At 41.1% G+C, this 20391-nt stretch overlaps 1 protein-coding gene across 10 annotated transcripts in view; it reads left to right on the top strand.

Moving 5' to 3' along the window:
• PDE1C (phosphodiesterase 1C) overlaps positions 1-20391 on the top strand; it is a 523080-nt gene that overhangs the window by 486086 nt on the left and 16603 nt on the right. For 7 of the 10 annotated variants that reach the window (XM_059171502.1, XM_059171508.1, XM_059171509.1 and 4 more), the window contains one exon: positions 16560-16628. The exons of 1 other annotated variant lie outside the window; for it this stretch is intronic. In XM_059171502.1, coding sequence (XP_059027485.1) covers positions 16560-16628 — 69 coding nt within the window. Of the gene's footprint in view, positions 1-3115; positions 3766-15429; positions 15552-16559; positions 16629-20391 lie in introns of those variants that run through there. 2 more of the 10 variants (XM_059171504.1, XM_059171510.1) reach the window with 2 other exon arrangements.

The raw sequence follows: 20391 nt of genomic DNA, 5'->3' as shown, positions 1-20391 counted from the left end.
TGAAACATTTTTTGTTGTGCATTTCGTTGGAGTAAATATGATTCTGTGAATTCATACAGCCTGTGCCTCAGGATTCAGAGCCTCCACGGCTACCCCTTTGAGAGACGCAAGAAGTCTTTGGTCAAGGGGCGGGTGTGTCGGTGGATGGCACTCCGTTAGATATTTTCTCGCAGTATCCCAAGTTAGGTGAAGATATTTTCCATTTCTGCTTATAGATCATAAATAGGTGGCTGAGTTTAACTGCTTTTTGTGGCCTCCAAAAAGCCAATGTAGATTTTCAATCAATGAAATTCAGAGACCCTAGAACAAAAAAAAATGATTCTTTATCTCAGTTAAATACAGAGTGGCCACTTACTTGTCTTCAGGAACTTATTTTCCTAATGCTTTGTGGTCTTATCCAATTTTAGCTTAAAATGCTTGTCCAATTTTAGTTTAAACTGAAAGCTAAGGGGCGCCTGGGTGGCTCAGTGGATTAAGCCGCTGCCTTCGGCTCAGGTCGTGATCTCAGGGTCCTGGGATCGAGCCCCACATCGGGCTCTTTGCTCAGCAGGGAGCCTGCTTCCTCCTCTCTCTCTCTCTCTGCCTGCCTCTCTGTCTACTTGTGATCTCTCTCTGTCAAATAAATAAATAAAATCTTTTAAAAAAAAAAAAAAAAAAAAACTGAAAGCTAAGACGCAAAACCCAACCACAACAGAGCAAATATAGGACACTCAGTGCTGAGGGAGGAAGTGTGGAATGAGTAGGGAGCAAGCCTGATTTATAGACCACATCAAAGCCACATGTATGACAGGTGCCCCTTCTCCAGGGTGTTAGTCTCCACAGTGGGGCAAATTCTCCAAAGGAAATACATGCTTTTGATATATCCTACCTTATTATTGAATAAAATATAAAATAAATGTTTATGGTTTTCTTCTTAAATTTTGTTTCCTGCTATGAAAAGATTTTCAAAAAGGGTGGTGAGAGACTTCCTACCCATCATTATGCTTCTGTATCTGTCCCATCTACTTGATACTTATTTAATCCACTTCCTTTCAATTAAAAAATAATTTGTTGAGCATGTGCAATGTGTCAGGCATTGTAATATATGCAAAGAGTGAGGAAGATAAGTGATGTTTCTCCTGCCCTCAAGGAATCTACATCTTGTAGGTAGCTGTGATGGGAGACACCTTACTGCAAATGCCCTAAGAGATTTAGAAACAGAAACTACTTTTGGGAGAACCTGTGTTTGGGAAGGCTAGGAAGTCATGCAGGTCCCAGACCCAGCTACAGAGCAGCTTTTACTGTTGGTTGTACTTAATGAACATAGGTACAGCTTAGATACACGTTTTCTTTATTTACCTCTTCTCTCCATCCCTTGACCAGAAGATGGTGGAGGGGAGGGTGGACATCCATAGCTGGTCACTTCCCATCTCATTCAGAAGCAATGACTGGAAAAGGAAAAAGGTCTTCTTTCTAGGGCCTTTGGGGTCCATTAAGATCCTAGATGGACTTCTTTCCATCTCTGGAACCCCGCAGGCTGGACAGCTGGCTACCGTTCACAGAGGCTTCATGAAAAAAGATGTGAATCGCTTCCCTTGTTGGCTAATTGAGGCTCACTGGTATAACAGTGGTCCTTGTCAGCTCTTCCTAGCATCCTTCCAACCAATGGGTCATTTATTAAACAATCACCTCAGACTTATATCATCGTAATAAAATTGGATTTTATATTTGGGGGGCTGGGGACATCTCCTAGGGTAGTTAGTGCTATGATGACTGTCTGAAAGGAGTCATTACATATGACCTCAAATGGGTAATGGTGGGGCCAAAGCACTCAGGAGGAGACCTGCCTTGCAACTGCCACCCAGACCAAATTGTACAGATGATCAGAACCAGGGGGAAATTTCTAGTCCTTGATTTCAGGTTTTATTTCACCCCTTTCCCTCACTGGCAAGTTCCAGAGAGGCAACTCATGACTTCCCTTACTGCCGGTGCCAGCATCGGACTAACTGGTCAGAAGTTTTTCTCTTTTCTGTTACTTCTGCCAAATGGGTGAAGGTGTTGACGGAGGGTAAACATACATGGAACCAAAATGAAGAAAGAGGAACAACAGGAGGATCAATCGTATCAATGACTCCTGGAAAATTGAAAATTGATAGTAATTTCAAAAGATCAGATAGGGCTCTCCCATTTCTCAACTAGTTCACTGCCTAATTTCAACTACTTCTCATTTAGGACAGTATCTCAGTCTTTCAAGTTGAATAGGAAATGTTGCTTATCCACAAGTGACTCCTAACATTTCTGTAGGAAAACGGTGTTATCCTTAAAATCTAAGCCACTGTACTCCTCTCCCTGCACAGGAGGGAACCATCTCTAACTATAAGGCATGATAACTTATAGACCCTGCAACATTCGTGGGAAGCAATAACATGCTTTTTGTTTGTCTGCTGGCTTTTTAGAAATTCTGTCCAAGCCTAATGAGCTTGCATGGAATAGAGTATGCCACGTGGGGGAAAAGAAAAATCCAGTACTGTCTATTTCCATCAACTTAGTCCTGTTTCCATCTTTGTCTTCCTCCTCTGCCACCTCACTCTGGGTCCAGTAGAGAAGTCAGGTGATTTACCCATCTGAATAATGATTTCACTTGGGATACATCTTGCTTTAAATCTTCTTGGGGAAGCTTCTGAGGGGTAGGTGGGTGTGCAGAAATTCTAAGAGAGAAAAACATTGCTTCTGGTATGGACATGGTTGGGATTTGATGAATCGGGTTTCTTCCAATCCCACTGATCCCGAGGCACATCGGCCCGATCTGGCAAGCGCTGTCATCTTGGTTCAAAATAAGGTATTTTAGTATCCATATTGCATGAACCAAATGTTTGATAATCAAGTTGAAAGTAACTATTAAGATTTCGAATGTAACCAGTGTTTAAAATTCTCCACGGAGAGTTTCCCTTTATGAACAGAGCAAACGGTGCTACAAAGGAGACAGCAGTGACTAGTATGGAAATGTTGAACTGATCCTCCCCTCCCCCCTCTTTTTTTGTTCCTCAGATTTTTTTTCTCCTCAGACCCGGCGGGTGGAGGAGGGTGGGGGGAAAGGCAGCATTGACACTTTTCTTTTTCTTTTTCTTTTTTTCAGATTCAGAAGAGTAAAACACACCTCACATACAATAAAAGAGGCTGCCAGTGTCTTGCATCATTTTAGCTGAGCTTCTTCATTCTCCTTCTCCTTCCACAAAGACCCGTATCTGGGGAAGGTGTCCAACTTTCAGAAACAAGCCCCCCCTCCCCCTACACACTTGGCCTTCCCTCATGCCACCTCCTTTCAAGAGATGGCTCTCTGGGAGCTGGTTTGAGGTCTAAGAACTCTGGGGAAATCCTCCCCCAAGCAAACCAAACAACTTGAGCTTTTTGCACAAACAGAAACAAAACGTGAAGGGACTTCCTCAGAATTCTTTGCTAATGCCCTTGCTTTCAAGGCACCTGTCTGGCCTGATGAGGATGGACATCCTGGATATGCTGAGGGAGGCCTGAAAGAGCCACATGCACAGTAATTGCCACCTTACTACTGTTGATGCCGTTCCTTTAAATTGTTATTTTTTTAACTGGCTACTGATGGTGGATACAGCCGTGCTGGTCCTTCATCACAGCTAAGATGATGACTCCAGTCTCTGGTTGTTTCTTTCCTGAGTCTGGAACATTCTTTTTCTCCAGTTTTCTTTCAGACTTAAAATTGGTTCTTATGCTTGTCTTTCCATTTATATAGGACATTCTTTTTTTTTTTTTTTTTTAAGAGATTATCCTATAGGACTCTATTTGTAAATGCTTAATTTTCTGTGCTTTCATTAATAGAAACCTGAATGTTTCCGCTGATGACCGTACTGTTTAGGTGGGAGACACATTGTTTTCATTGGGTAGCATCCATGACTAAATGGTTACTGAAATTCTTACCACTTGGCGGTCCTCTTCTTTTGGATATTTATGGTTTCACTTAATCACTCTTCTTTCTAGTCAGGGAAATGCTAAGGGAATTAGTATCAGGGAGATCTGTCAAATAACTCTTCTCATTTTGGTGAGTCTTTCAAAATAACACAGAGGAGATAATTAACAGCACAAGCCAAAAGAAAGCATCGTGGATGTAGCATGGAAAGAGAATAAGGATTCATCCCCTGAATTCAAGTCAAAAATGGGATCCAGTGGAATCTAAGTAAAGGATAATTTTATGAGTCTAAATGGTGTGATTTGGATAAAACTGATTCTTAAAAGGTGGTTATGGTTCCCAAAGGAATCTTTGAGTCCTTCCCAAGGGGAACCCCCATGACTCTGCTGGTGATGGAGTGGGGGCTAATCATAGGAAGAGAGAGAGAAAGCTAGATGGTAGGCTTAGGTGTATTCCCCATTGCAGATTTAATTTCTATGTTAAAAACACCAAAACAAACATTTCAAAAATCTTCTTATTACTAAAGCAAAACGTTGCTATTACTTCAGACAGAAAGGAGACTGTGTATGTAGTCTACAGGGCCTCTTGCCCCACTGAAATATTCCCCAACAGAAAGAGCTGAAGAATTCTTGCATCAAATGCCCAGTTTGTACTGATATTTAAACACAGTTCTCTGGTCAGCTTTACATTTTGCCTTGTAATAACACATATTTTTCTGTTGCTCCCTCTGCTTTTGTAACAGTGACCACAATAAATAATGTGGTCACAAATTCAAACCAGGGGCCTAATAGGTTGAGCAAATGAGTAAAGCAAAGCCATGTAATATCAGAATTACTGTGATCAATGGCAGTTGGTACCAGTAAGACAGTAAGGAGCAGTAGGCACTGTGAGGAATTGGAGCTTTCTGTATATTGAGGTATGTCTTATGGAAACAGGGCAGTTACTAGTCAGCAACAGGATTAGTGCTATGTAGGAAAGGTGGTCCTAGATACCTGGGATTTTATATAAACCCTCTCCAAATATTTAAATACTGGCAATGAGTTCAGAAATCCCCAAAGACTGTGCTGGTTGAAAAAAGTATGCCTATGACTCACATACCATCCATGGGATATTGGGATGCCAACTATGCTCTTTGAGGTGTTATGGTTTTGTATAGGAAGGAAATACAACCAGGGCATGTCCAGTTTTTCATCTTGGAACCTGAACTTTTTACCTAATTTCTGTTCTGTACTTTTGTATGTAGAGCTTTGCAGCCGGTCAAAATAGAAAGCTTACAACTTCCCTTTTATACTCAACAAGTGAGACTAAACGAGATCTGAAAAAGAAACAGGAATATAGCCATTTTTTCTAGCAACAATAAAGACATGGTAATGTTTTCCATTTGCTTTAAGTCACTAATTAGCTGAAAAAGAATGGGGAGAGAGTTTCATTCAGTATAGAACTCTGCTTGGAATTCTCATTGTGGAGAAGCAAAACTCCATGAAACTCATTTTTAAATCCTTAAAAATTATTTTGAAGGGGCATTAAGTAAAACTGCAAAATTATCAACTTTTTGAAAATATAAACAATGTATTATTGTAATATTAATTAATATAATATTAATATTATATTAAATTAATATGATAAAACATTGACATTATGATCCCCAGTCAGTATTGACTGGAAGAACAATATTTCCAAAGCTCTGGTGCACTTTCTATGGTCTTTCTGTTCTCTTGAAACAGCTTCCAAAGGAGCAGCGATATGGGATACCCATTATTCCCTTTTTTGAAGTCTGGCATCTTACTCAGTATTACACAGTCAGGCAGAAAGCAAGGGCTTATACACCTGAATTAAGAATTGATCAGCAGTAAAGGGACGTTTCCACCATAGACAAACCACAGTTTCTACCTGTCCCTGGGTGCAACACTTTCCAAATGAAGTTGACCCTGAAGTTTGGGAGACCCTATGTCACCAAAGAGCTCCACATCCAGGTTTTTTGGTTGTGCTAAGTTTTGAGACATAACGACCGATCCATTGGGAGGTCTTCATTCCATCTTTTATTCATGCCAACCTTTCTTGGGTTATGAGCCCGAAGAACTTACAGCAGCAGGCAAGAGATTCATTTCTAGCCCATTAAATTTAAATGGATTTTCTTCCATTACCCATTTCATTCTTGGAGCTTTTCAAAACTATTGAAAACATCTAACAGGATTCTATTAAAGGCCTGTTACATTTAAACAGTAAAATAGTACCTACACATCGGAGAGCCAAAGAAGAATCTAGCATGGCTGTTTATTTCATTTGCGGAACTAAAGCCACTGTATTGTATTTTCCACCTAGTAAATTTGGAGAGTGAACAAGTCAAGAGCAACATTATGATGGGATATGAGGCAGAAGGCAGACGAACAGATGGAGACCAATTTTGTAATCCTAATCCATATTTTGGGAGTAAGAATACTGGTCTTTTTGTATCACTTCTGTGATGGATCACTTTTCTTTAGATAGATGATAGATAAATAGATAGAGAGATAGAGAGAAAGAATATATATTTTCTTCTATTCTTCACCGTTGAGCAGAGACATGATAAACATGACTTCATAATGTCCTCTGTGGGCTATAGGGAAAAACAAAAGAAAAAAAGCAGTCAGTCTTTTTCTCATAATGAGAGATTCTAAGATTAAAGTCTATGTATGCAGTATTATGTCCCCAATAAAGGATATTCCGGTTGGAAACGTTGTTCTGATTCTGAGATCCCCACACATCCCAACAGGAGCTGCAGTGCTGCTCCCCCCACCCCAACCACCACCGAACACGGCCCAGAGACAGTCAGCATTCAGGAAGCAGGTGCACAACTGTCTAGCTGTGTTCCGCTATCCACCTGTGAGTGCCAACAAAGCCCAGCATCTCCTATATGCCAAGCATATCGCTAAAGGCTTACTTTCCAAGGATATGCAGACATACCCTAGTGACATGAGTAGCTTATCATAAGAGATATAAATTGCAGGTGGTTTGGGGGAAATTGTCAGAGCAAGTTTATGAAAAAAAATAGAAATAAAATAAAATTTTCTCTATGGCTTTCAGATTTAAGAAAAATAAAATAAAAACAGAACAAAACAGGATTTATCTGAAATTGTTCTTCCAAAAGGGATGATGACACCAATCTATATGAAATACCAGTGAACTTATTTGTAATCCAAGTTGAAATAGTTAAAATCCAAAGTGGACTGTCTTGCAGCAAATAGGAGATCCTATATGTGCGGTGTGGGGAATCATGGCCCAATTTTGCTCTGCTGAGCTTATGGTTGGTACAGTACTGAGCCACAGAAAATTGGACATTAAAGAACGTAATGGTGCACTAATGATGTTATATTAGATCTTATGTGTGAATAAATGGAAAGTAATACTTATGATTCATCAATATTGCTCCAGCATTAAAGGCCTCATAATCACTTAGAAAGTTAACTTTAAAAAAAATTGTAATGAATGGCACAATATTTCTATGAAACATCCCTCTGAGAACCGGGGACGCTTACCTGCCAGGAACAGATTTCAGTTAAGACTTCCTCTCGTCAAAGACCCTGAGCATTGGGGTGAGAGTAGATCAGAATGGTGGCAGAGCCGCCTAGAACATTTGACAGATTTCAGTTAATTTGGGTTCAGAGAGGTTAGAAAAAGATGGGATGTTCTCGACATTTGTAAAAGACTGCATACTTCTCTAGGAAAGTCTGCAGTCCTCAAGGATTGTTTCATTGAAAGAAACACCTTGTTTTTACATTAAACAAGGGTGGGTACCGTGGGAGACCGAGACTGAAAAATTCATGGAAATCCATTTAAACATTATTACTTTCTGGTTCTTTTAACTAATATGCCCCCACCTCTCCCATTTTTCATTAAGATATTGTAGATGTATTTAAGATGAATTTACATTTATGCTGGATCCTGTTCCCCAGGTAGAAGTGGATCCACACTGGCCATGGCTAGCTTCCCTCAATGAACTTGGACCTAGCGTAGATTGCTATCCACTGAGCCAGGAGAAGCAGGGGGAGGTGTGTGGGTCCTTTCAACACCCTAGGGGCACACTTATTCAACCTCCTTTGGGGAAGAGCGTGCATCTCTGGAGATACATGCTGGCTGGAGCAGGCCAGGGGATGCCCTCATGGAAGCTCCCATGGCTTCTGCCATGATCACTGAACCCATGTATTTTCATGGGAGCGGCCTTCTTAACCTGCGGAAGAATTTCTCTGCCAGGTTATGGTGCAGGGTAATTCATTTCAAATAAAGCTCATTAAAACCCAATAGCTATAGATTGGCTTTTAAGTAGATTGCCCTGGAGGCACGTTATTGTAGAGTCTTTGCTTCTTTGTCATGATCTATCTTGGGGTAAGTATTTGTATACTTGTGTCCTTGTCTTTGAGTGGGTGTATGTATGATGGTACAGAGACAGAGTCACACACCAATATACATAGATTTATAGTAAAAACCTACAGCTGTAGGTATCGTCCAGTAGATGATTCTAGAGATAGAACTGTAGACTATACATTTTCCTTTATTTCTTGCTTTGATATTTTTATACGATTTTATATGCTGTAAAAAATTTTTAAAAAATATCTGCTATTTTCATTTGTAGAGCTCAGTTGGGTTTTTATCGGCTCTGGTGCCCACTGTACAGCCTGCTTCCTCCCCCTACCTAATTTAAGAGTCTTCTCCTTTTTCATACCTTTCTTTTACCTTTCCCTTCTTTTCTTCTCCCATTTTCTACCTTCATAACTCCTTCTTTCGCCTCTGTCCAGGCAAGCCATTCTGCCTGTGGAATCATTTTAGCACAAGGAAACACAAAATAATGGGGGAAAGAGAAGCATCTTCTTCCAGTGGAATTAACATGAGGAAATGTCAGGTGCCAAGGATGGGATAGGTAGTTGTGGAGGAGGGAAAAGATTGAGGAAAGGAAGCAGGAAAAAGGAAATCCTCATGGGAGATCAGTTACCCAAAGCAAGATGAATCACTCTGAGGCCTCACCTTCCCTCAGTAGAGAGCACAAGAATGGCTGGTGCTCACCAGGGGTCTGTAGCCCCTCTCCCAGCATGGGCGCTGGCCTTGTGTGAATGGATAACTCAGCTCATCTCAGCCTTAGACTTTGTTGCTGTTCCGCTGGATTTGTGAGAGGTGTCTGGACTGATACCGGGAGTGTTTAACAAGACTCAAAAGAGGGAGGCAAGCAGAACCCAAACCCCCAAACTCAGTCCAAATTATGCCAAATAAGTACTTCTTTGAGGGATAAGGAGGAGATTTCTGGGTGTGTTCTAAGAATGCTCCTCCAAGAGGGAAGATGGTAAAATGTACTTATGTTTGTTTTTATAGCGGTGAGAGGATGTACTTCCATGATGTAAAATAGCTCTCTGGCAGATAAAAAGCAGGTTTCAATTTGCATTTGTATATCACAGGGCAAGAGAATGGCCATCCTTTCTGAAGAAGAGTATTTTGTTTTCTATGATGCTGGTTTGTATGAAAACAAACTATTCAAATACCATAGCATCACACCTCGAAATGCAAAAATTATTCCTCAAGATTCATGTAAAACAGAAATGCTAAACTGCTCTCAATAAACTCAAGATGTGTTTCTTGTAAATCTTTATTGCACAGATGAGGCTGACAGTCTGTCGATGTATAATTTCCCCCATCATCTAGTGATGAATAAGTACCTGTATGTTCTTCTGATTACCAAATAAAAACAAATGAGTTAATCTCTTGGTTGGTATTTGAAAAATCAAAGGCTGTTTTTTTCTTTCTTTGCATGTTTTCTGCTGTTGTCTGTATTCTGTCCCAGATATGGGGCTGCCCAAGAGCTCACTGAACCATCTGTCTCTTTTGTATTGCTCCGAACACCACGTAATACCCATACCAAGTGCCTTTGCCTGCACCCTAGAAGCTACCCAGTAAAGCTTGACTCATGTCATCTTTTCTGAGGGACGAGGTGGATGGGTTATGAAAAGCTCCTCAGGGCTTAAGAAGTGTCAGCATGCATGGAATGAAGCTGGCCTCCATATGTTTCGTTTTCTTCTGGGTACAATGACACAGTTTGACAATCCCATGATGCCAGTTTTCAATTTCCCGGCTTTTCATCTTTCTTTCTCTCTTGAAGGGCCTACCTGGCAATATTTTATTTCTCTCCAGCAGTGGACATGAGGGGTGACTAGGGAATAGTCATTACCCCTGTTTGTGGGTGTACTAGTGATTCACATCCAAGATGGCACCCAGCCTGCCTCCTTCTCACTGGCCACAAAGAGGGACTTGTCCAGCAGAGAGGATGCGTCTGACACAGATAGCACCCCCTGCCCAGCCACCTCCCTATGCTGTTTCTGTATAGCACCCCACTGGAATATTACCCTCACAAAGAGGGCGGTGACAGCTCTCCAAAGGGGCTGTGTTTGACATGCATTGAAACATATTTTAAAAAATTCTTTTTCTGAAACCTGAAACAGAACTTACTCATGTTTAAAAACAGAAAACTATAATAAAATTAAATTCACCTGTAATACCCTTTCAAACAATCATTCACTGTCAGTTCTTTCCTCATTTCCGTATGGTTTCTGCTTTGCAGAGGCCATACAGTGCTGTATATTTATTTTTGTGTTTTGGTTTGTTCACATAACATTGGGTTATAAGCACTGTCCCATTAAAAAAAAAACACCCTCTTTATTAATATAATTTCAGTAGCAAAATAATAATTCACTTGCCTCTAGCACAGTTTGCTTAACCAACTCTCTGCTGTTAGACAATTAAGTCACACATATTTCATGTTTATTTACTTATTTATTTTGCCACTGTAAATAATATAGCAGGGAAGTTCTTTGTATATAAGGCTCTGTTGCATTTCTGAATATCTCCATTGGATGAATTCATAGATGTACAGCTACAGAGTCAAAGCTTGTGAACATTCGCTTGACTCGTCATTTGCTGGCCCAGTTCCAAAGCATGTTCACCTATTAAAACAGCTATATCTAAAGAGCATGTAGTGTTGCTTGTGAATAGCTCTTGTAGTTTTCGTCATTGTTCTCTGTGATGAACAGAGATCTGGTTATAAAGCAGGCACGGTATCCCAGTGGGTGTATGGGGCAAGAAAAAAGGAATATGCGGTGCTAATTGATATACTATTGGAAAATGACTCTTGGGGAAGTATGGCTGGGTTTGAAACCCCCCAGACTCCTTCAGTGATGCCCCAGCCCTGAGCAGAATGTAGGCTTCTCTTCATGCTCTTGCGTCAAGGATGGGAAGAGGCAGAACTGGGGATTTGTCCCAAGACAGCAGGCAGTGTCTTGCTGCCTTCTGCTGCACCCCAAGTGGAACACAGAGGTGTTAGAAGATGTGCTGAGCTGTAGAGATCAGAGGTTGTGGGTATCTCAAAGGCAGACATTGCAAAATGCTAAAAGAAGGGGATTGAAAATGCCCAGGAGGGTGATGAACACTTTTCCTACTTCCGTCTTTCAGCACCGCCCCTGCCCGTGGGATCTGTCTGCTGGCTTGTAACAACATTCCTGCTGTTGCCCCATTACTAATGATGACGCTCGATCTCAAGGGCTCTTAAAATACCCTTTCCTGGCAGGCTTGGCGGTGCTCACCCTGTTTTGCAGAAGGGAAATGATTTGTTCGACATCAAGCTGCGTATCCCTGGGGTTTCCTGCTAACCTCTCGGTCCTGAGTCTTAGGTGTGTGTATCTGCCCCAAGGTCAGTTGTCACTTCCATCAGTGTCCTCTGCTCCAGACACTTCATGAATTGGTTTCATTGCCCTTTAGCTGAACCAACCAAGGACATTAATTTGAAATATCTGAGAGCTATGCGTTTGTCAAAAGATACTTCCAGTCACACAGGCTGCAGTGATGACATTTCTGCCCCGAGCTGACTGATTGGGTTGTTTATTCTTTGAACATTCACATGCCGTGGGTCAAGGACAATGTGATCTGTGACCTTAAAATGCTTATCTTCCAAAGATGACATATTAGCGACTCTACACACGCACAAACACACACCCCTTTCTTTCCAATATGAACTAATAATAAACACTGTATCGCACAGCAGTTTGCTAAGCACTTGTACGTGTGAACTCTGACTTGATTCTCACAATTGTATCCTGAAATGAATGTTTCTGAATTTTTAGAGATGAGGAAAATGAAACTTGGCAATGTCAGCCCTGATGTAGTTGTTTACTCATGGTTTCATTTTACGTACTTCATTTATAAAATATTTTGGAATTCTAAAATCACATCAACGTCATCAATTTTTAAAAAAAATTTAAGAAAGCAGAATAAAATCAGGGACAGAAAGGAGCTAGCGTAGATGGAGTAAACCATGGTAAATGTTAGTGTGTGGTCATGCAGGCTGAATTGCAACCCCCCCCCCCCCCAGTTCCCAGCATTATATCATAAATTGGATCTGAGTTTCCTGGAAACCTAAATAAAAATGAAAAGAAACCATGTAAAAGATTCACATCATCTATGAGGATCAAGCATCAAGCACCTTGGTTGTTCAGAAGCAAGAGGGCTTGCCCTGACGACTGAAATACCATTGTTAGATATTCACTGAGTGTGTGTTTCTCACTCATGGCCACAGAGCAGGCTCCATGGGGAGACTGAGAAATGCCCATGCCTGGGCCCCACTCCAAACCCACTAAACAGCATTTCTGGGGAGAAGTGCCTGGGTATCAGCATATGTTCTTTACAACTCCCCAGACGATCCTAATGTGTAGCCAGGATTGAAAAGCCCTGACAGTGAGTTCCCAAGTCACTCACAGAGGAGCATCCCAAGTAGATTTCTACAATAAATCCCAGAGAGGGTTCTCTGAGTCCCAAGATGTTCTGCTGGCATGGAAGAGTAGGGCACAATTTGGAAGCTGATCTGGACTTAGACTAGATCTTCCAGCTAGTGTCTCTGATGTTTTCCTTGGGAATGGGAACGAGGGAAGGGGTAGAGTTTTAGAACACAACGCTTACAGAAGTTGAATATTATTTCCACAAATGGAACTGTGAGTCAAGTGTAGGTAATTTGATGGCTGCGGCGTGGAAAATGGTTTCAGGAACACAACTTCAATGAATAGGGAGCCAGTGGGAGGTTGACTCAGACCCTAAGTACCCATGGTGGTCCATGATGTTGCCTAAAGGGTTGGGGAAACTGCAAACAGGTATTTTATATGTCTCCACCTGCTATCTGTTTGTGACTCATGATTAGGAGAGGCATGGATGGTTTCTCCCTTTACCTGACATATTAGGCATTTCATCAAGCACACAGAGAAAGTAATTCCCTGTCTAGAGGGCTTGTAGTCTTACTGTTCCACTGTGCAAGGCTCCCAGAAATTCCCATCTCATTCAGCACCTGCAAAGAACATACCAAGGGAATGAAAAGGTGCCAGCCTCAAGAAAACTGCAGACATTTAAAAGATCATCATAGGTGATTAAAAAAGAAGAAGAAGAAGAAGAAGTGTACCAAGCATTTCTATGAAATCACCTGGTACTAGGGAATGTTTCTACAAATAATAACACCGGAAGCTTCAGTCATTCAGTGCTTTGCAAGTTTTCAAGCGCTCACATAGGCAACATTACGTTTGATCTCCCAGGTTCACAAGAGTATCCTGGAAAATGGATAAATGGATATCCTGGAAAGAGTATCCTAGAAAGTGGAGTGCCATATTTTCCAACAGTGAAACAAGAAAAAGGAAATTTCTTTCACACGCAGTTTTCCAAGCCTGCCTGAAGATCAGAATCACCGGGGGCATTTGTCAAATATCCAGGTCCTTCAGGAAATCCTGGCTCATCAGTGCTCAGTTGGGCTTGAAAATCTGGTTTAGTTTTTCCTTTTTATTAAAAATTATTGTTTAGGTTTTTCTCATCCTTAGGCAAATTTAAGATAACCGCATTTGAAGGAATTTTGGATAAGGGGTTAGTCAAAAAACAACAAGAGTCTTGGGGAAAAGTTTCTCTGGGTTTGAACTCTGAAGGATCCTGGCTCCTGGCTTAGGGATTGCCCCAGACACTCAGTAGCTTTCTGCAAATTGTTTAAACTCATTTTTGTTTCCAAATTCCACAAAATGGGAATTATTTTACCATCAGAGAGTTAGTATCAGAAAAGATAACTAATGTATATTTTAATGTCTATAGCCAATATGGTGCTTAGAACAGAGTAATTACGTGATGGGCAGCATCACTATTACTAGTAATAGCATCACTAGTAATAGCATGACTATTACTAATGACCAAGTGGTCAAATTGTGAATCCCCCGCTATGAATAAAAAAACCTGAACCCAGCCTCCATCCTAAAGCAATGGTTCTCAACTGAGGGCAGTTTTGCTCCTAGGGAATATTTATCATCGTCGGAGGTCTAGAGGACATTTTTGATGATCTCAACAGGGGAAGTGCTACTGACACCTAGTGGTCGAGGCCAGGAATGCAGCTAAACATCCTACTATGCACAGAACAGCCTACTCCTGTGGCCCAGGTGTGCTGCTGCTGTGAAACCCTATCCTAAAGGGACAGAGAGACAAGGACAATGTTTCGTGAGCAGAGGGATAAATGCTTTGAGTTCCTAGCATCCCCGTGTAAATGCAGATTCAGTGGAACCCAGAGGCACTTGTCATGGATCAGAAGGGGCTCTGGACAATGTCAGAAGCATGGGTCTGCATCCTGGTATTACCCCTGATCAGGGCTGACTGTGTAGGATATGGTATGAATCGGACCCCCTGGAGTTGTGCAATAAGGCAGCCCTGGACCTGACCCAGAGCATCACTTTGGGCAAATCTTTTCAACTCGGGTGTCAGAGACACCTCATTCTGCCAATGGTCATTAGACCCACCTGGGGAACTTGTTGACAGGCAAACTTCTAGCTCCGTTCCCTGGATATTTCACTTTAGGAGACTCAGGAAAGGGCCCTGGAAGCCATATTTATAAAAATTTCCTCAGGGACTTTGAAATCACGGTCACAGCCAGGTTGGGGCTCTCTGATTTCCCTGCCTACTCTGATATTCAGGGCATATACAAGACCTGACAATGGAGACGTGAAGTTCTGCCAGATGTAGCTTCTCTCACCTCATGCACATTAACCATTTTTGTGGCTCTGAGGTATTTGGATTCATTTTGTGTTTTCTATTTTCACTATTAGTCCTCCTCCCACTATTAACACCACTCTCCCTACTACGGCCAATAATAATAATAATGATAATAAACACAGAATGTCAAGCATAGTACCCTGTTCTTTAAGACTAAAATGAAGCTGTCTCAAGCACTATCCTGGGGGTAGTTCTCCACATCTCACCAGTGACTCGGGTTCACTTCCAGCCCCGAGTTCCTGCTTCCTCAGATGTAGATCAATCCACGGGCCATCTTGTTATTTTTACCCAGGACTGTGGTGACCCACACAGTTTCTCAATGACCACAACCTCCATAGACCCCAGGCCTGTCTGTGCCAAGTAGACTTTACAAAAAGTTTGCATAGGGTCGGGGACTTGTAACACGAATAACCATAAATCATGTGTATCTTCTGTTTAAGAATTCTCTCTGTACTTCTGCCGGGCTCAGACTCCAGGCGTCTGCCATGTTGCTGGCTCCCGAAATCCAGGCCTCTTTTGCCCCACTGTGGATGGCAAAATAAAGAAAGAAATGAATGAATGAGTAAATAATCTTTGTATACATGTATATATGTAAGATATATGTGTATCTATGTGAATGTGTTTCTATATGTGCATGTCCGTGTCTATATAATATGTATGTGAACATATGTGTGTATACACTCACACACACACACTTACTTACACATTTATGTAAATGTTCTTTTGCACAACAGCTCAGCCCTCCCTTCATTTTGCTCTCCTTCCTGATCCTCACTCCGGGGTCTGCCTTTTCACTCCCTCATGGCCCATAAAACCATTTGTATGAACAGAGATAGATAATCCGTTCCCAGTGGGAGTTCTGATGCCAGCAGCAGGGAGCTCACAGACCCCGATAACCCAGCATTTGTGTAACCTCCTGCACACTCTCACATACCAAGGTCCCTTTCATGCTCACCAGAACACTTGGAGGTCACTGTGTGATTTCCCTCCTTGTGCAGATGAAGACTTGAGCTTCCAAAGACTCACGTTAATTGTGTGAGGTCCAGCAGAGTGTAAAGGCTATATGGACAACCCCTAGCCCCACCGCTGCCCATGCCTGATACCTCGATTCTAAACTGAGAACTTTCCCGTCCACAACAGCAGATCTTTACCCTGGACGCACATGAACATCATCTGGGGGACTTTAAAAATACTGATGCCGGAGTTCTGCCCTAGTACAATGAAGACAGAATCTGGGGGTGGTGTGTGGGCAATTGTATATTGTATATTTAGATCCACTCCCTGGTGGATCTGAAGTGCAGCCCTCCTCCATGGTGTGTTGGTCCCCAACATACCAACCTACCAACTAGGAGACCGAGAGCCACCATGCGCACAGAAGTAAAGGCTGAGCTCCTGGCTCTTTTGGGCCACGGGATGCATGATGTTCCCATGAGCTCACCCAGCCTTCTCCCAAATGTTGTTTTCAGACCCAAACATTTGGATCATTTGATAGTGTTTCAGATGAGCATTTCCCGTCCAACAGGTCTGTCCATGATCCTGCTCTTCCTTACCCCTCTTTTCCTCTTTCCAGGCACAAAGAAGCGCTCTCATGGCTCACCAGCCCCAAGCACTAGCTCCACAAGTCGCCTCACCTTGCCAGGTGGGTAAATGGCACCACACCATAATCTTAGCATTCACAGGGAACAGAGAGGACTGGTTTCTCTGATGGCCGGGGACTCTGGCCCCTTATCTCTCCAGTCCACCCCACGTTATCAGAGAGATTTTTGCCTCTGTCATCAACATTTGTAATATTCCTGCAGGGACGAACCTAAGGTACCCATATGGGGCTCATAATCTTTCCTGCTCTTTGATGGAAAGAGTAGAATCTTGGTCTTTCTGGATGTTCGTCTGGACATGCTATGGAAGAACTTCTCTGAGAGGCAGATGGTACAGGGGAGGGAGTATTAGCCTTTGTAAGACACTTGGGTTCAAATGCCAGCTTTGTCTTGTTCACGTTGTACAAGCTCACTACACCTACTGAGCTTCTCCGACCTCTGCTTCTCATCCGTCTGCGTGACAATAAGGATTAGAAGTAATGCTTGTAAATTCAGCATAGTACTGACTTTTGGATAATCTCTACTACTGAAATATGGAAGTAATGTACGGTCTGTATTGGGTATCAGCTGACATTTACCAGAAATTCTTAAGCATTCATGATGATCCTGTGTATTTACTATTTAATATGAGGGGCACCTATTGGTCATTTCATCTCCAGGTATAGGCTTATTTTCTCTACCATAATTTGGTTTTTACAAGTAAAACTTGGAGGAACACATTTGTTTAGGAGGAAGGAGAGGTCATAAATAGAGACAGTGGCAAATTTGAAAAATAACAAAAGTTATAAGAAGGAAAAATGTTAGTAATACTAGCAAGAGGAGCTAACCAAAATTGCCTGTCCTTCCAGTCTTTATTAAATACTTTTTTTTTCTAGATTGGAATCATATTCTACATAGAATTTTGTTTCCTCCTTTCTAAAACTTACTATTACATTATAGTTTCCCTGTGTTTTTAAATATTAAGTAATGTAGCTTATATTTTTGTTATTATAAATAACCTTATATTCCTGTGCAAAAATCTTCTTCCACATCAGTAAGTATGGATTTGGGATAGATTCCTATAGGGAGGATTACTAGCTCAAAGAATTTATATGTATCTAGGTTCTTGACACATTATTGTCAAAGTGATTTCCAGGAAGGTAGTAGTATTTTATACTTTTAGTGGTGAGTTTTCCTTTCACTATGCTCTTGCTAATGCTAATATTAATACTTTACCAATCTGATAAGAGAACAAATTATATTCATATGCAGTGTGCATTCATTTTACCATTTTTAAAAAAGAATCTCTTTTCTAATGTTAATTTGTCATTTTGCATTTCTTCTTTTGGGAATTGCTGAATTTCATCCATTCTGAGAGGGACAGTGCCTTGCATTTTAGTCCCTCTGCAGTAGGAATGTCTTGCAAGCAATGCTGTGCTATAACTGAACGAGCAGCATTGTTTTCTTGGTTGTACATGAAATAATACTTCACTTTACAATCAGTGGCATCTTGAATTAGATGAAATATAATCTTTATTTGTTTGCTTTTTCATCTTCCACTTCTGCAGCTCCCCTACCGTAGTCCAAAAACTGGACTCCGTGTCCACTGAGTAGCCCTTGAGCTTTCTTGCCACTGTCACTCTCCCTGGAATACTCCTTAACCTTTTCTTTTTCTGGATAATTTCTCTTTGTGGTCTTCCCAAATCATCTAGGTAGAAGTAGTAGTGACGTATAATGATTTGCTTTTAAGTCTCTTTACCCATTTACAGGTGGCTTTTCTAAGGTGGGACTGTCTTTTTTTTTTTTTTTCCTCAGTGCCTGTCACGGTGACAAGCATGCATTGGTTGCTCATTAATGTCTATATGACTGGGTATGTGGGTGTGTGTGTGAGATCTACCCAATTTCATTTATGACTGTATAGAAGGCAAACACCTTCAGAAAAGACTCTTTCAAACTTGGAGATGTACTAACTATACTAACTCGCTTTTTAGTATTGATAGGACCTTGCTCTGTGGTCTCTGGAAGCCTCTTTCATCTTGTTCCTGCTTGTGGTTTTGGTGTTTTTAGGACTAGAGACATTAGGAGGAAAACAGCTCCAAACCAAACAAATGCAGTGTGTTTTGATGGTGTTTGTTTTTCTCTGTAAGGTTATAACATTCTTGGGTCACATGGCACCTCTGACATCATTCTGGACAGCTGATCTGGTTCTCACCGGCTGTGCTGGGGGCCTACCGTTGGCCTGCTAGTTTTCTAAGGCTTATGAGTCAGAGTTGCTGCCATCTTGTCTTTGGCCTTAGTGTGTCAATTCAAACTGATCCTAAGTTGGGTGTCTTAGGCACTGAATTCTGACCATTCCAAACCCTGTAGAAGTGGAGTGGGTAGTTCTCAAAGCACGTCACATAATTAACTGTGCTTTGTCTAGCAGATACTCTTCACAACACTCATTACAATGGCCAGCTTGCTACTTCCTATCTCAGGAATACCATGTTGCCTCCATTGACTCAAATGCTTCTCCCACAAACTCTTGGTGTGGGCTGTCACGCAATTTAAAATATCGTGTTTAAGGATAGTCAAAGAGCCAAACAGAGGGATACTAACCCTTGAAAAACAATACAATAAAATTATTCAGAAAAAAAACCCCAAAAACAGAGGTATGCAAAAGAAGCCATTCGAAATCTGAAATTTAAAAAAGCAAACAGGTATGTAATCATTGGAACTTGGAAAAAGAAAGGGAAAAACAATGTGAAACACAGCCAAAAAGAGAATTAATGTTGTCCTTAGGACTTAAGAGCAGGGAACCAAGACAGGGAACCATATCAAAAAATGAAAGAGCATGAACCATAAGACTTTTAGAGGATTATACAGAGATAAATGTTTATGACCTTGGATTAGACAGTGATTTCTTAGATATGACGCCTAAAACCCAGATGAAAAATGTATAACACAACTTCATTAAAGATAAAAATTCTGTGTTTCAAGGGACACTATTAAGAAAGTGGAAAAGAAGTCCACAGAATGGAAGAATATATTTGAAAATCATGTATCTGAAAAGGGTCTAGTATCCATAATATGTACAGAATGTTTATAAATCAACAATAAAAAGATAAATAACCCAATTGAAAAGAGGAATGAGGATTTAAATAAACATATTTCCAAAAAAGATACAAATGGAACATGAAAAGATGTTCAACATCATTAGTCATTAGGGAAATGCAAATCAAAACCATAATGACATACTACTGTACATGCGCTAGAATTGAGACAATAATAGTAAGTGTGACGTTGATGTGGAGAAATTACTAGCCTTGTACATTGCTCCTGGGGATGTAAAATGGTGCAGCAACTTTGGAAAAGAGTTTTGTAGTTTCTCAAGAAGCTAAACATGCAGTGACCAAATGACACAGCAATTCTGCTCCTAGGTACATTCCTAAGAGAACTGAAAAGATATGTTTACAAAAAAACTTATCCACAGATATTCAAAGTGGTATTATTCATAATAGCTAAAGAAGTGGAGAGAAACTAAATGTCTACCAAGTGATGAATATATAAACCAAATGTGCTAATCTATATAATAGCTTTTTTAAAAAGATTTTATTTATTTATATGAGAGAGAGAGCACGAGCGGGGAGGGAGGCAAAGGGAGAGGGTGGGGCAGACTCCCTACTGAGAAGGAAGCCTAATGTGAGGCTCCATCTCAGGACCCTGAGACCCTGACCTGAGCTGAAGGCAGATGCTTAACTGAATGAGCCACCCAGGTGCCCCCATACAATAGAATATTATCTACTACCTATCTAAAGAACTGAAGTATTGATACATTCTACAACATGG

The sequence above is a fragment of the Mustela lutreola genome, chromosome 4, assembly GCF_030435805.1.
Source record: "Mustela lutreola isolate mMusLut2 chromosome 4, mMusLut2.pri, whole genome shotgun sequence".
NCBI classification, from domain to species: domain Eukaryota; kingdom Metazoa; phylum Chordata; class Mammalia; order Carnivora; family Mustelidae; genus Mustela; species Mustela lutreola.
This window is presented reverse-complemented; position numbering and strand designations above follow the sequence as displayed.